The sequence below is a fragment of the Zingiber officinale genome, chromosome 5B (assembly GCF_018446385.1).
Source record: "Zingiber officinale cultivar Zhangliang chromosome 5B, Zo_v1.1, whole genome shotgun sequence".
NCBI classification, from domain to species: Eukaryota; Viridiplantae; Streptophyta; class Magnoliopsida; order Zingiberales; family Zingiberaceae; genus Zingiber; species Zingiber officinale.
In genome coordinates, this window is record NC_055995.1 from 110669546 (window position 1) to 110684668 (window position 15123).

Below are 15123 nucleotides of genomic sequence, written 5' to 3' on the forward strand. Positions count from 1 at the left end.
TTAAATTATAATTCGATTATACTCGAATCAAGATTCTAACAATTCGAACTAAATTCGAACTCAAATTTTATTTTGAATCAAGCTCGAACCAAAATTATTAATTTTTTTAAATTTCAAATCGAATTTAAATATTGTATATATTTTTTAAACTCAAACTCAAATATTATTATTTCCAGATGATTCAACTTGATTGGATTGGTTTACACCTCTCTATAAACAAAATTACACATTGAATTGACCTCATATTTTGATGGGCTTTGACGGTAGTAGTCGGGTAGGAATACTTAAAAGACAAAAGTCAAATAAACTTATTGGGACATTCAAATAAGGCGGCAAAGGAAAGAAATATCCGTGAGTAAATTTGATGTATTGGAGGAAAAGATGATACTGATCAATCATCTTAAGTGGTATAGTATCGATGCGATATAAGTAGATAAGTTATGAAAGATATTTTGTTTAATATAATGATCTTTTATATAAAAAAAATATTTTATATTTATTGAGAATTAACCCCGATATTTATTAGAACAAATATGGATGTACATATGTGATAAAAAGGTAATTCACTCGTCCTAGCGTTCCCGTCAATCTTATCCCTAGACCAATACGAATGAGGTGATGACTACTAACCATTAGTACAGTGGCTAAGGCATGGGGGAGGGCATGCTCGAACGTATCGAGTTGCGACCCCATGACCTAATGTGACAACACTCTATGCTTTAACCATCACACCGCCCGAGGGGACAAATATAAATGCACATATGTGGCAAAAGGTGATTCGCTCGCCTCAAGTACTCCTGTCAATCCGTCCTTAGGCTAATATGAAGGAGATAAATCACAAGTGACTACTAGCTATTAGTGCAGGTGGCTAAGCCACGGGGGAAGACATGTTCAGGCGCGTCGAATTTCAACCCCAAGACCTCATGTGGCAACACTCCATGTCTCAACCACCGTACCACCTCGAGGTCACATATGTGGTAAAAAAAAATTTGCTCTCTCCAACGCCCCTGCCAACTCGTCCCTAGGCCAACACAGAGAAGGTAAATCACGAATAGCTACTAGTCATTAGTATAGGTGGCCAAGACATGAGAGACATATCTTCCAAAAATAAAGTTCATTATGGTGGTAAAAAAAACCAAGAGGAGATAAATCACGGGTGGCTATTGGTCATTAATATAGGTGGCTAAGACATGGGGGATGACATGTTCGGGTGCGCCGAATTTCAACCCCAAGATTTCATGTGGTAACACTCCATGTCTCAACCACCGTACCGCCGTGAGGGAACAAATATTGATGCATATATGTGGTTAAAAAAAATTCGCTCGCCCCAGCGCTCCCGCCAACTCGTCCCTAGGCCAACACAGAGAAGGCAAATCACGAGTAGGACAAGTTGCTACTAGTCATTAGTATAGGTGGCTAAGACATGAGGGACATATCTTCCAAAAGTAAAGTTCATTATGGTGGCAAAAAAAAAAGGTGACTACACTCGCCAACCCGTCCCAAGGTCAACACGGAGAAGGTAAATCACAGGTAGCTACTAGCTTTTGGAATAGTGACTAGCACATAAGGAAGATATTTACCTCGGCTATGCCGAGATTCGAACCCCAAACCTCATGGTGGCAACACCTCATGCGCTAACCAGTAGACCATCCCGAGGGGACAAAAAATAAAGTCAATTATGACAATAAATATGGATGCACATATGTGCCAACACGGAGTAGGTAAATCACGGATGACTACTAACTATTAGTGTAGGAGACCAAGGTATGGAGGAAAGTATGCTCGGACACACAGAGTTTCGACCCTAAGACCTTATATGGTAACTATCTATGTCTTAATTATCGAACCACCTTATCCTGAGGGGACAAATATGGATGCACATATGGTGGCAAAAAGGTGAATACGCTCGCCCCCAGTGCCCCCGCCAATCCGTCCCAGGACCAACACGAAGGAGGTAAATCACGGACGATAACTAGCCTTTGGAATAGTGACTAGCATATAAAGGAGACATTTACCTCGGCTTTGCCGAGATTCAAATCCCAAATCACATGGTGGCAACACCTCATGTGGTAGCCACTAGACCGTCCCAAGGGGACAATATGGATGCACATATGGTGGCAAAAGGCGAATATGCTCGCCATCAGCGCCCCCGCCAACCCGTCCCAGGCTTAACACGGAGGAGGTAAATCACGAGCGGCTACTAGCCTTTGGAATAGTGACTAGCACATAAGGGAGACATTTACCTTAGTTTTGCTGAGATTCGAACCCTAGACCTCATGATGGTAATATCTCATGGGCTAGCTACTAGATCGTCCAGAGAGAATAATATGGATGCACATATGGTGGCAAAAAGACGAATACGCTCGCTCCCAGTATCCCTGCCAACCCGTTTCAGGGCCAACACGGAAGAGGTAAATCACGGGCGGCTACTAGCCTTTGGAATAGTGACTAACACATAAAGGGAGGCATTTACGTCGGCTTTGTCGAAATTTGAACCCCAGACATCATCGTGGCAACACCTCATGCGCTAGCCACTAGATTCATCCGAGGGGACAATATGGATGCACATATGATGGCAAATATATGCACATATTATGGCAAAAGGTGAATACGCTCGCCCCCAGCGCCCTCGCTAACCTATCTCAAGGCCAACACGGAGGAGGTAAATCACGGGTGGCTACTAGCCTTTGGAATAATGACTATCACATAAGGGAGGTATTTACCTCGACTTTTACCAAGATTCGAACCTCAAACCTCATTGTGGCAAATATATGCACATATGGTGGCAAAAGGCAAATACGCTCGCCCCCAGCGCCCCCGCCAATCCGTCCCAGGGCCAACACGAAAGAGGTAAATCACGGGCGTCTACTAGCCTTTGAAATAGTGACTAGCACATAAGGGAGGCATTTACCTCGGCTTTGCCGAGATTCGAACCGCAGACCTCATGGTGGTAACACCTCATACGCTAGCCACTAGACTCATACGAGAGGATACAAATATATGCACATATATGCAAATATATGCACATATTGTGGCAAAAGGAGAATACGCTCGCCCTCAGCACCCCCGCCAACCCGTTCCAGGACCAACACGAAGCAGGTAAATCACGGGCAGCTACTAGCCTTTGGAATAGTGACTAGCACATAAGGGAAGTATTTACCTCGACTTTACCAAGATTCGAACCTCATACCTCATTGTGGCAACACCTCATGCGCTAACCACTAGACCCATCCGAGGGGACACATATTGTGGCAAAAGACGAATACGCTCGCTCCCAGCGCCCCCGTCAACCCATCGCATATATTGTGGCAAAAAGGCGAATACGCTCGCCTCCAGCGCCCTCGCCAACCCGTCCCAAGGCCAACACGGAGGAGGTAAATCACGGGCGGCTACTAGCCTTTGGAATAGTAACTAGCACATAAGGGAGGTATTTACCTCGGCTTTGTCGAGATTCGAACCCCAGACCTCATTGTGGTAACACCTCATGCGCTAGCCACTAGACCCATCCGAGGGGGCATATATTGTGGCACATATTGTGGCAAAAGGCGAAACGCTGGCCCCTAGCGCCCTCGCCGTACCCGGCCTAAGTCTATCATGATGGAGGTAAATCGCAGCATCCGAGCGAGCATATGACGGACAGGGTGTAATACGGGAATAGGAGATTTATTCCCCAGCTGCCCCGAGGATCGACCCTGCGACCTCATTGTGATAACACCCGCCACATACCAACTTGGATGACCCGCGGGGTCTATATTGTGGCACATATTGTGACAAAAGACGAAACGCTCGCCCCTGTCGTACCCAATCCAAGGTCATCACGAGGGAAGTAAATCGCAGCATCCGAGCAAGCATGTGACGGACAAGGTGTAATACGGGAATAGGAGATTTATTCCCCAGCTGCCCCGAGAATCGACCCATTGACCTCATTATGATAATACCTGTCACATACCAACTCGGATGACCTGCGAGATTTCTATATTGTGGCACATATGCATTAACCCGTGGAGGTGTGATAATTTGATGTATGATTTAGTAGTAGTTTGTGTGTGTATCGAATATAATACATTGTATTACTTTACTCTTTTGATAAGCTTCGACCAGGGTAGAAAATAGAAAATAGAAAATAGAAAATAGAAAATAGAAAATAGATTTGATTCAAGTCAAACAAAATTATCCTGTTTGCGAACAGACAATATAAATTTTGTATGACCATTCACATCTGAAATGGAGCACCAAACATCGTCGTCTCCGAGGAGAAGTCGATAACTAATTAAGAAGACGATCGACAGTGAACCAAAATATAAGAAAGAGAGAGAGATCTATAGGCATTGGTCACAGTCAGTAGCACAAAGAAAGCCGTCTTCAATTTTTGACGAACTGCAAGCCATTGGCCTGAGAGTACCTCTCCATGAACCTCATGAACCTGTCCCACTCCCTCGGGCTCCTCATCACGTATTTGGCCTCGATTCTCGAAGGCTTCCCGTTCACGAACTTGGCGCTGACGTCCACCGACTGCAGCACGCCCTCCTCGTCGATCATGTAGAAGCCGGTGATGTCCCCCAGCTCGCCGGAGGAGTCGAACACCGACGGCTGGTCGAAGGAGAAGATCGCCACGCCGTTGGTGCCGTCCCTTGATTTGGTGAGCCTCACGTCCGGTATCGTTTGCTCGTCGGTTCCCTGGATGAACTGGATCGCCGGCTTCCCCATCATCAGTACCACCGGCCGCGTCCCGGGAAAGTGACTATGACGATTATTGCTACGGTTCCATGGCCCCGGCGCTCTCGACGCGGCCGGTGGGGGAGGCAGGCACAGAGGCCTTCCGGCAAAAGCGGCGCGAAGATTTGTGCCAGGAACAGCAGGAGGAGACGCTAAGACTGGGATAAAGGCATCGATTGCTGAGCGCGAGCTAGTGTTATCGATCAATGACAAAAACAACAGAAATAGGAGAGAGAAAGGAACCTGGGTTGTTGGGGCATTTGGCAATGGTCGAAGAGGAAACTAGGGCAGACATGGCGGCGTCGAGGAGGGAAGACGAGCGAGCGGTGGTTTGTGAGTGGTGGGAGCGGATAGCCGGATAGGGAAGGGAGGAGGAGGGTGTTGTGGAAGAAGGTGAGCCAACCACTTCACTTCCCTTCCCTTTCTTGTCCTCCGTATTGGCCTAGCCGAGTGGTGGGTGGGCCACCTTGGATCGTCGGATACATAGTAGCAGTAGCAGAAAACTGAGCCCAAGCCCATTTCCGTGGGCCGCAACAAAGAGATGTTCAAAGACAATGACAAAATATCCATTACAGTAAATATGTTCAAGGGCAATAAATAAATATCTATTACAACAGATAAGTTCAAATGCTGCATAAATGTTCCATAACAAGTATCCCAAACACCTAAAAAACGTCGACTATCATCTGCCGGAGGTGGCTATTGCCTTATAGGTTCTAGGTGTGCAACATCTCAGACATCTCTGACTAATGCCACTCAAAATTAAAGTCTAGAATTGGGAACTGAGATGAGTCAAGCATGTATCAATCAAATGTTGCTCCAAGCTTACTTCTTCAAGCCCGGTATCAACTGACTCCTAAAAGTCAGTGAACTGCATAAGGCCTTCTTCCAGCATTGCCTCAATGTGTCCAAGCCTATCAAAGTTGCTCATGGGTCTAGCCGGTGACAATCTAGGAGCTTCTTCATCATCTCCATTGTCGTCATCATTACTTGCGTCGTGTCCTTCAATCCACTCCATCACTTGAAAGCCTTTAGTCATCTCGGCCAAAGAGAAATTTTGAAGTTGAATGCGGTTGTATTTTTTAGATAATGGTTTGCCAGTATTATATTGAGCATATTGTTCAACTAAGTCAGTTGTTGTAGTCAACTGATGATACGATTCACGGTGCTGAAAATATTGTTCATACCCATTCTTTTATACAGATCCCATGTCTTTAAAACCTCCTTATATGTCTAGTATAAGTCAATTTTGACTTATTAGGATCTCATCCTAACGTCGGACAGGATAGTAATTATAGAAAAAATTTTCAATTTTTTCTCCAGTAGAAGTGGGACTCACGGTCGTCATAACCGTCAATATCATCTTAAAATTGTTGGATATTTTTCTCTGAGAAAAATATAGGTATATTGATCTTCGGTGTTGAGATCCAACAGTTGAGCCCGATTAGTCATCTCAATGATGAGTCGATGACTTTAACCGGTGGAGCTCAGTATGGCGATATGGACCTTGTCCCATTTATACTCTCGACTTCCCCTTTCAATTATCGAAGTACCCCTTCGGGTAAGAGACATACTCTTCTTAGTATCGTCGCTACTGACCTAATCTTGTCAGTCGTCGAGTTATCCCTTCGGATATTGACACAATCCCTTTGGATAAACTTATCTCTAAGGATAAGAGTATTAAGGTCGAGGTCGAGGTGTTTATTGACAATCGTCTCCCAAGATACAACGACTTGTGTCTCGAAATATGAGCACTCTAAATTTCGAGCCCTGTCGAACTTTCGAAGCCTTGAAACTCTTAAGAGAGGAGAGAGAGAAGAAAACCCAGAGGAGAGAGAGAAGAAAACCCAAGAGGAGAATTCACAACTTGAGAATTGAGTGTTTTGAGTGGAAGGAATGAGGTTTGTTTTATAGAGATGAAGGGTTACTCCTAAGAGGTGAAAGGTTTCTTCCAAGAGATAAAAGCATAGGGGATGTATCTTTTCCCTTAAACATTTTCATTTAAATCATTTCATTATGATTAATTAATTTAATTGATTAATTATTTACTTAATCTATTATAAATATTAATTAATCAATTAATTAATATCATAATGATTAATCAATCAATAAATTATAATTTCATACCCCTGTTCCACATACTTGAGTTAATGTTCATCTATGAATCCTACTCATATGTGAATTAAATTTCCGTTCGATCATATCATATCAACCCTTCATTAGACATTAATTTCTTATTCACTCAAGAAATTGGTTTATGATGGTCTACTCGTGAAATAGTCGTCTTATCCTTATTGGTCACCAAATTAATTTTTTCAACAATTCCCCATATGAATGGAAATTATGGATAAGTTTCAAGTCTCAAACAAGAGTTTCATCAGAAGACTATTGCATCAGGAGAGGTAGCTTGTGGATTTGAACCTTCTGTAGTGGAGTACAATCGAATTTAATTGGTTGCCCAATGAACTATGTTTTGAATTGTCGTTGGTGTAAACCAAGATAATCATATCCACACAATAGCCTCCTAGGCTTTTACCAGTTCTTTATCGTGTCTGTTTTGACCATGGACAAAGCTTGGGATTCAAAGTTTTCATTGAAATGACCTCTTCTTCACACTTATATAGGTGATTGAGTATCCTGCAATACCCTATTATACCCTTTACGATATAATATAAGAATCATTAAGAACTTTTGTTCATCCTTTACTCATTTCACAGGTTGCACCTTTTGTCTCCAGAAATGAGTTAGAGTAATTACTCTTAGGTGTCTCGAATCTTGTAGCTTAGTTGTTCCTTTTGGACCATCATCTTGGGATCTCCAATCAACATGGTTGGATTATCACTACTCGATTTAAATATTGAGTTTTAGACTCATTCCCCTAGACATAGAGTATAATTGATTTCTAGGTAGGCCTCGTGGATCTACACAATTCTCCATATTTAATAGAGATTTTACCACTAGAAATCTACTGCTTTAATGGCATTAAATCATTTTAAAACTTACTATTTTACACTAGTGGTCTTCTCATAATTTCTTAGATACCATAATGTATATATATATTGGCACAGTGGTTAATCCCCATATTTACAGGCTTCATTAGAAGGTTCGTGACCTTTCAATGCCTTATAAATTTTTCATTTCTATCTCTAGGGCTTGTAGTTTATGAGAGGACAATTTCTCTCATAATTTTCAGAAAAAACTCAAAACTTATCAACATAGCTTTTATCATCTCCTCAATGTTTAAGCCACCATTGTTGAATTGAGGTGAATGTGATATAGTTAATTATTGGAACGTTGCTCTTCTTTAAGAAACATTCCTTGAGCAATATCTTGCATTCTCTCTCTTAATCACCATGGATGATCTTGCTTAGTTGATTTTTATAACCACATTTCTAGTGTTTTATAAAACACATCAAGGGCCTTAATCTTGCTTAAAAGCAAGTCTCCATAACTCCAATCTTCTGATTTCACTGAGTTAAAACTATGGTTGTCTAATTAGGATGATGATCACGATTACACTTGTTGTTAAAAAAGTGCTTAATCTAGAAAGTATGCATCACTTGGTCTTCCAATTTCACTCAGCTAGAGCTATGATCGTCTAATTAGAGTGTTGACTAGAATTGTATTACTCTTCGAGAGATACTCGACTCAAGAAGTATACATCCCTTGGTTTTTTAATCTCATCAAGCCAAATTGTAGTCGTCTGATTGGAGTGCTGACCAGAATTGTACTACTCTTCGAGAGATACTCGACTCAAGAAGTAGATATCCCTTGGTCTTCCAATCACATCGAGCTAAAGTTGCGGTCGTCTAATTGGAGTGCTGACCAAGATTGTATTACTCTTCAAGAGATACTCGACTCAAGAAGTATACATCCCTCGGTGTTCTAATCTCATTAAGCCAAACTGTGGTCGTCTGATTAGAATGCTGACTAAGATTGTACTACTCTTCGAGAGATACTCGACTCAAGAAGTATACATCCCTTGGTCTTCCAATCCTATCGAGCCAAAGTTGCAGTCACCTAATTGGAGTGCTAACTAGGATTGTATTATTCTTCGAGAGATACTTGACTCAAGAAGTATACATCCCTTGGTCTTCCAATCTCATCGAGCTGAAGCTGCGGTCGTCTGATTGGAGTGATGACCAAGATTGTACTACTCTTCGAGAGATACTCGACTCAAGAAGTATACATCCCTTGATCTTCCAATCTCATCGAGCTGAAACTGCGGTCGTCTGATTGGAGTGTTGATCAAGATTGTACTACTCTTCGAGAGATACTCGACTCAAGAAGTATACATCCCTTGGTCTTCCAATCTTATCGAGCCAAAATTGCAGTCACCTGATTGGAGTACTAACTAGGATTGTATTACTCTTTGAGAGATATTCGACTCAAGAAGTATACATCCCTTGGTCTTCCAATCTCATCGAGCTGAAACTGTAGTCGTCTGATTGGAGTGTTGATCAAGATTGTACTACTCTTCGAGAGATACTCGACTCAAGAAGTATACATCCCTTGGTCTTCCAATCTTATCGAGCCAAAATTGCAGTCACCTGATTGGAGTACTAACTAGGATTGTATTACTCTTTGAGAGATATTCGACTCAAGAAGTATACATCCCTTGGTCTTCCAATCTCATCGAGCTGAAGTTGCGGTCGTCTGATTGGAGTGTTGACCAAGATTGTACTACTCTTCGAGAGATACTCGACTCAAGAAGTATACACCCCTTAGTCTTCCAATCTTATTGAGCCATAGATATAGTTGTTTGATTAGAGTGTTGACCATGATTGTATTTATTCTTTGTGAGACACTTGACTCAATTCTTAGTCACTTGCAACACATGTGATGCAATCCTTCTAACTCATCTATTTTGACTTCAACTTAGGTCTTATTGAGTTAGACTCAAGTCTAGCTTTTTTCCAAATGGGCTTGATCTTCTATCTAAAGACTTTCATTAGCCCTCTTTTTGATAGTTTAAACTCACTACCCTCAACTTTGTAACTTTAGTCAAATGACCCCCACAAAGTCTTAACCATCACTGTTACATTATACCCATGGTATAATTTTGTTGTCCATCCTTTTAAGGCATGGTTTTCACATAGGAAAATTATATTCTTCCTTGCGAATAATTCTCTCATTGCTTGATGTTCACTTTTAGATGTGCTAGGACATCTTTTGATAATAACCTTAAAAGATATATTTTCTTCAAGTAATGCAGTGTTTTTTACTATCATCGCTTGAAGACGATTACAGAGAATTTCTTTAATTTTTCTTCAATAGGAGTGGGACCCATGGTCACCATAACCACCAATATCGTCTTAAGATCGTTGGATATTTTTCTCTAAGAAAAATATGGGTATATTTATCTTCGGTGTTGAGATCCAACAGTTGGTCTCAATTCTCTAACCGGTGGAGCTTAGTATGGTGATGTGTACATTGCCCCATTTATACTCTCGGCATTCCCTTTTGGTTATCGAAGTATCTCTTCGGATAAGAGACATATCTTTCTTGGTATCGTCGCTACTGACCTAATCTTGTCGGTTGTTGAGTTATCCCTTAGGATATCGACACAACCCCTTTGGGTAAACTTATCCCTAAGGATAAGAGTATTAAGGTCGAGGTGAAGGCTAGACCTTCTTTCCTTAAGACGATATTGTCATGCCTAGATATTTACGGTTTATTGGCAATCATCTCCCAAGATACAATGACTTACGTCTCGAAATAGGAGCACTCTAAATTTCAAGCTCTATTAAACTTTCGAAGCCTTGAAACTCTTAAGAGATGAGAGAGAGAAGAGAATCCAAGAGAAGAATTCACAACTTGAGAATTGAGTGTTTTGCGTGGAAAGAATGAGGTCTATTTTATAGAGATGAAGGATTACTCTTAAAAGGTGAAAGATTTCTTCTAAGAGGTGAAAGGATATGTGATGTGTCTTTTCCCTTAAACATTTTCACTTAAACCTTTTCATTATAATTGATTAATATGAGTAACTATTTACTTAATCTATTATAAATATTAATTAATCAATTAATTAATATCACAATGATTAATCATTTAATCAATCAATAAATTAATCAATGAAATTATAATTTTATACCCCTCAATGGTTCCACATACTCGAGTTAGTATTCATCCATGAATCCAACTCATATGCGGATCAAATTTTCGTCCGATCATATCGGACCAACCCTTCATTAGACATTAATTTCTCATTCACTTGAGAAATTAATTTACGACGGTTTACTCGTGAAATAGTCATCTTATCCCTGTTGGTCACCAAACCAATTTTCCAACATATTTTGCATACTTGCACCTTCTTTTTATTGTTTTACTCTTTTTCATTTAGAGATTTGCTCTTTGCACTTTTTCCTTTATAGGATGTGCAATTAGAACAAAATTGAGTTTAGATGCCTTGAAATGTGGATCCAATATAAGGAACACGCTCTACCTGTGTCTCATGACACGAATTTGTTCCTCCGATCAAAGCTAAAGGAAGAACGGAGCGAAAACAAGGCCAATAGCATATAACACGAGCAGGTTGTGCCCCCTAGTACGGTTGTGCCCCATCCAGTAGTATCCAAGAATATGCAAAATAGGTCATGTCCCCCAAGCATGACCGTGTCTTTCTCCACAGAGCAACATGCCCAGGAAGTACCTCCTGGCACAACTGTGTCTCTCCGCTCCATGCCCGACAAGCTCTGGTTGTACCCCCGACACGATCATGCCTTTCACCCCAGCATCCCCTTGGTTGCATCCATTAGTGCAACATGGCTAGGTCGTGCCTCTTAGGCATTGTCATGATTTGACAAAATTGCCCTCGATGATTACGAGTTGCTTAACCATTTTTTATGATTGAAAGGGCTATAAAACGCCCAAGAAGCCACAAAACTAGGAGGGTTTTCCCCCTTGACATGCAACCTAGGGAGCATAGTCCAAGGAACTATCTGTTGGATTGTTAAGACACTAGAGGGGGTGAATAGCATTCGTCGTTGTTTTTAGAAATCGAGAATATCCAGCGGATATAAAACTAAAGGGAAAGAAGCGAGAAAGAAAAAAGACAAGCACGTGCTAACACACGTAATTTTTACTTGGGTCGAAACTTCGATGACTCTTACTTCATGACTCACACTCGTTGAGTGCTTTCATTGAGCAATCCACTAATAGTTTGAAATGTTACAAACTTTAAGTACAAGAACTATAAGAAAATATTATCGACAACAGAGAAAATAAATAGAACTTGATCGCTGGTTGTCAGAGGAGCATCACAGCATGGTAGGAGCTTTTCCAAAGCAGCGCGTAGGAATGAAGGTCATAGAAAATGATGTTTTGAAGCTAATGGTCAAAGCCTCCTTTTATAGCCTAGTCCCGCCCGACACCTGGATCCCCTCCCAGGCACCTGGACTGTACTGACATAACAAACTCTCGTCAAAACATTATCCTCGAAATTTATCCACCTTCGGGTGCCTGAATCCCCTCCGAGCGCCTAGATCGTTGACGTGGGCTCGACAGTCGACATGCTCCAACTCAGCTTCTGGATGAGTTCTATTAGTCTGAACGCCTGGACCAACTCGGGGCACCCGAATCACTCGGGCGCCTGGCCAGACACATGTTAGGGAGAAACTGGTTTGGGCATCCGGAACAACTCCAAGAGTTTAGAGTTTGGGCACCCCGAACAACTCTTTTTCAGTCTATTCTTTCCTGTAAAAAATAGTTAGTCCAGACAACCAAAATATGTTTATCCTACAAAATAAAGTTAGCACAACATAATAAGGTAGTAGTAGTAATTAGATCATGTCTCCTCTAGACCAGGATCTAGTCAAGGTCTCAGCTTAGGTTTCCCAAATAGACCTAAGCTGGACCGACGTCTACTGTTCCCTCAACCAGAAACGCGGCCTCACTGGATCTCTCCTCCACTTGCTTACCTTTTACTTACCACTGTAGTCGCTTGACTTGCCTTTAACCCACCAGCATTCCTACCAATTATTAAGTCCTCAAACCCAACTAGACTTTGACCGGTTATCAGGTCCCGTGGACCCAACTAGACTTTTCGCTAGATATCAGGTCATTCCTTGACCTATCTGGACTTCGCACCAGCTATCAAGTCCCGCAGACTTAACTAGATTTAAACCTGGTGTCAGGTCCTCCAGATCTGTCAACTCCTGTACACTTGGTAAAGTAATTAGATCAAAAATACTCTAACTTTAATCCACTTGCCATTCATCAAAACCTGAGTTAGATCATTAGTGCAACTTGTACCAACACTGTCAAAGTCATCCATCCACCTTTGGAGCTTGGAAAACCTTTCGAACACACTGAACCATCTCGCTAAGCCTTTTCTTCTCCCCATCTATTTGGAGTTATAGATTATTGAATTTCATGTCCTTTGGTTGTAACTCCATCTCTATGGAATAGTTCTCTAGATTCTAGGACAAGAAAGTAGCTTGATGTAATTGTTGACACGCTTTTATAAGTTTAATTACCTTTTCTTTACCGTATGATATGTTTGTTGCATGATATGGCTTTATTGTGCACATACGATTGTGACACTAATTATGTACCTTCGTATCTCATGGGACGCAAGGAAGGACCAAAAGGTGAACCCAAATTTCTAACCCATAAAGAATCAAGACATGAGAGTTTGGTGATGAAAGTAGGCTAAAATCTCGTGAGGGTACCATTGGCTATCACAAAGCTTAACGAGTTTGCCCTTACTCAGCATCATAAAATAGGGGATGACACCTAGAGGATTGTATGCCATTGTGATAGGAGTCTTCTTAAGAAAGTGGTCGCTCTAGTAAGGTTGCCTTGAAAGTAGGCGTTGAGTTTGGGTAGGCACGTCGGTATAATTCCAAAAGTCTATATTGGTAACTCGGGATAAACCACTTGCATGTGAACAAATATAGAGGTAGGAAAAGTAGATAGAACTTAGGGTGTTAACAATCATTGTACCGAAATTCTAGAATCGTTTCCTCCAATCCAAATTTCTTTCTCAGCTTCTTACGTGAGCTCTCGACTTGACTCAATTTAGTTCATACAATTCTCACAACATGTGATCTTCTAAATAACTTGCTTCACAGACACAATTAGTACTTGATTTTTACATCCTTATGGGATCAATCTTTTTATTACTTGGCGACGACCAAGCACTTACGGTTTAAGTATATTATGAGACTTCCTTAGCTAAAATTTGCCTACCACGACCTCAATGATGTATCTCATGATCTTTAAGATCTTGCATCGCTAGATGCTAAGATAACTCCGTGACTTATCTCTTTAGATCTTCAAGTATATCGTCTTGGATGCTATGATCACGGTACGAGACCTCCACAGCTGGAACTTGCCTCTCACAACCATGATCATGACCATGACGACCATCAATGGGATCTAGAGCTATAATACCAACTAACGCCAGACAAGATAGTTATTAAACTACGAGCAGTATTAATTCCATTGATTCGACTTGAACATTGAAAATAATCTTCTAAAATTTGTTGATTTGGAAGAATACCAAGAAATAGAAAAATAAGCGGCACTGTCAAAAAATATTATCACTCTAAAAAAACTTCAGCTTAAACATCAACTGCCAAGATGCTTATATAGACCCAAAATTCTAACTTGTAAAGAAAAGAAAAAAAAATCTTAACAAAAAGAAAAAAATTAACTCACAATCTTAAAATCCTTAAATTGACTCAAAATATGAAGAAAAAATTACAAAAAAAATACCCTAAATAGTAAAATATCTTAAATACAAAAAAACTCAAAACTTACTAAAAATAATATAAATGCTATTTGGATCCTCCTACATCACATCCTTGCCTAGTATAGAGATGATTCCAACTTACTAGGACTTTCTTGACTAGAGACTCCTCGTCTCTAGGATATTACTTATTGTTTGATATGAGATCAAGTTTGACCTATTGGGACTTTACTATTATCAAACATTCAATCCTCTTTGACCTACTAGGATTTTCTTGACTAGAGACTTCTCGTCTCTAGGGCATTACTTACTGCCTAATATGAGATCAACTTTGACCTATCGAGACTTCACTATTATCAAACATTCAATCATCTTTGCCTATTTGGACTTCCATTTGCATGCCTAACATCCAACCTTTCGTCACCTGTTAGGACTTCACTCACATGCCTAACATTCAATCCTCCATGACTTGTTAGGAGTTCCACCATTACCAAATGTCTAGTCAATAGTGACTCACTTGAACTTTATTGTTGTCAACTCTCTGTTGGACTTTCAATTACTAGGTGTTCAGTCAATTATGACTCACTTGGACTTCTCCACTATCAATTATTCAGTCAACCTTGATCTACTTGACATCTCACTCAACTATCAAATATATTAATCAAACACAATCCAATTCAAGCTAAGTCAACCTTGACTACAAATTGATTGCA

General features: G+C 40.8%; 1 protein-coding gene across 1 annotated transcript; it reads right to left on the bottom strand.

Annotated features, from left to right (window-relative positions):
- Window positions 1-4124: 4124 nt before the first annotated feature.
- Window positions 4125-5143, bottom strand: LOC121987729 (photosystem II reaction center PSB28 protein, chloroplastic-like). The gene is made up of 2 exons (XM_042541466.1): window positions 4960-5143; window positions 4125-4874 (listed from the first exon to the last, which is right to left on the bottom strand). The coding sequence occupies exons 1-2, from the start codon at window positions 5009-5011 to the stop codon at window positions 4363-4365; spliced, it is 564 nt and encodes a 187-aa protein (XP_042397400.1). The 5' UTR covers window positions 5012-5143; the 3' UTR covers window positions 4125-4362.
- Window positions 5144-15123: the final 9980 nt, after the last annotated feature.

Bases quoted from the DNA above. Each gene is read 5' to 3' on its own strand.
- LOC121987729 (XM_042541466.1), bottom strand. From the start codon at position 5,011: ATGTCTGCCCTAGTTTCCTCTTCGACCATTGCCAAATGCCCCAACAAC. The intron at 4,875-4,959 runs GTTCCTTTCTCT...CCTTTATCCCAG, and splicing joins CAAATGCCCCAACAACCCAG to TCTTAGCGTCTCCTCCTGCT.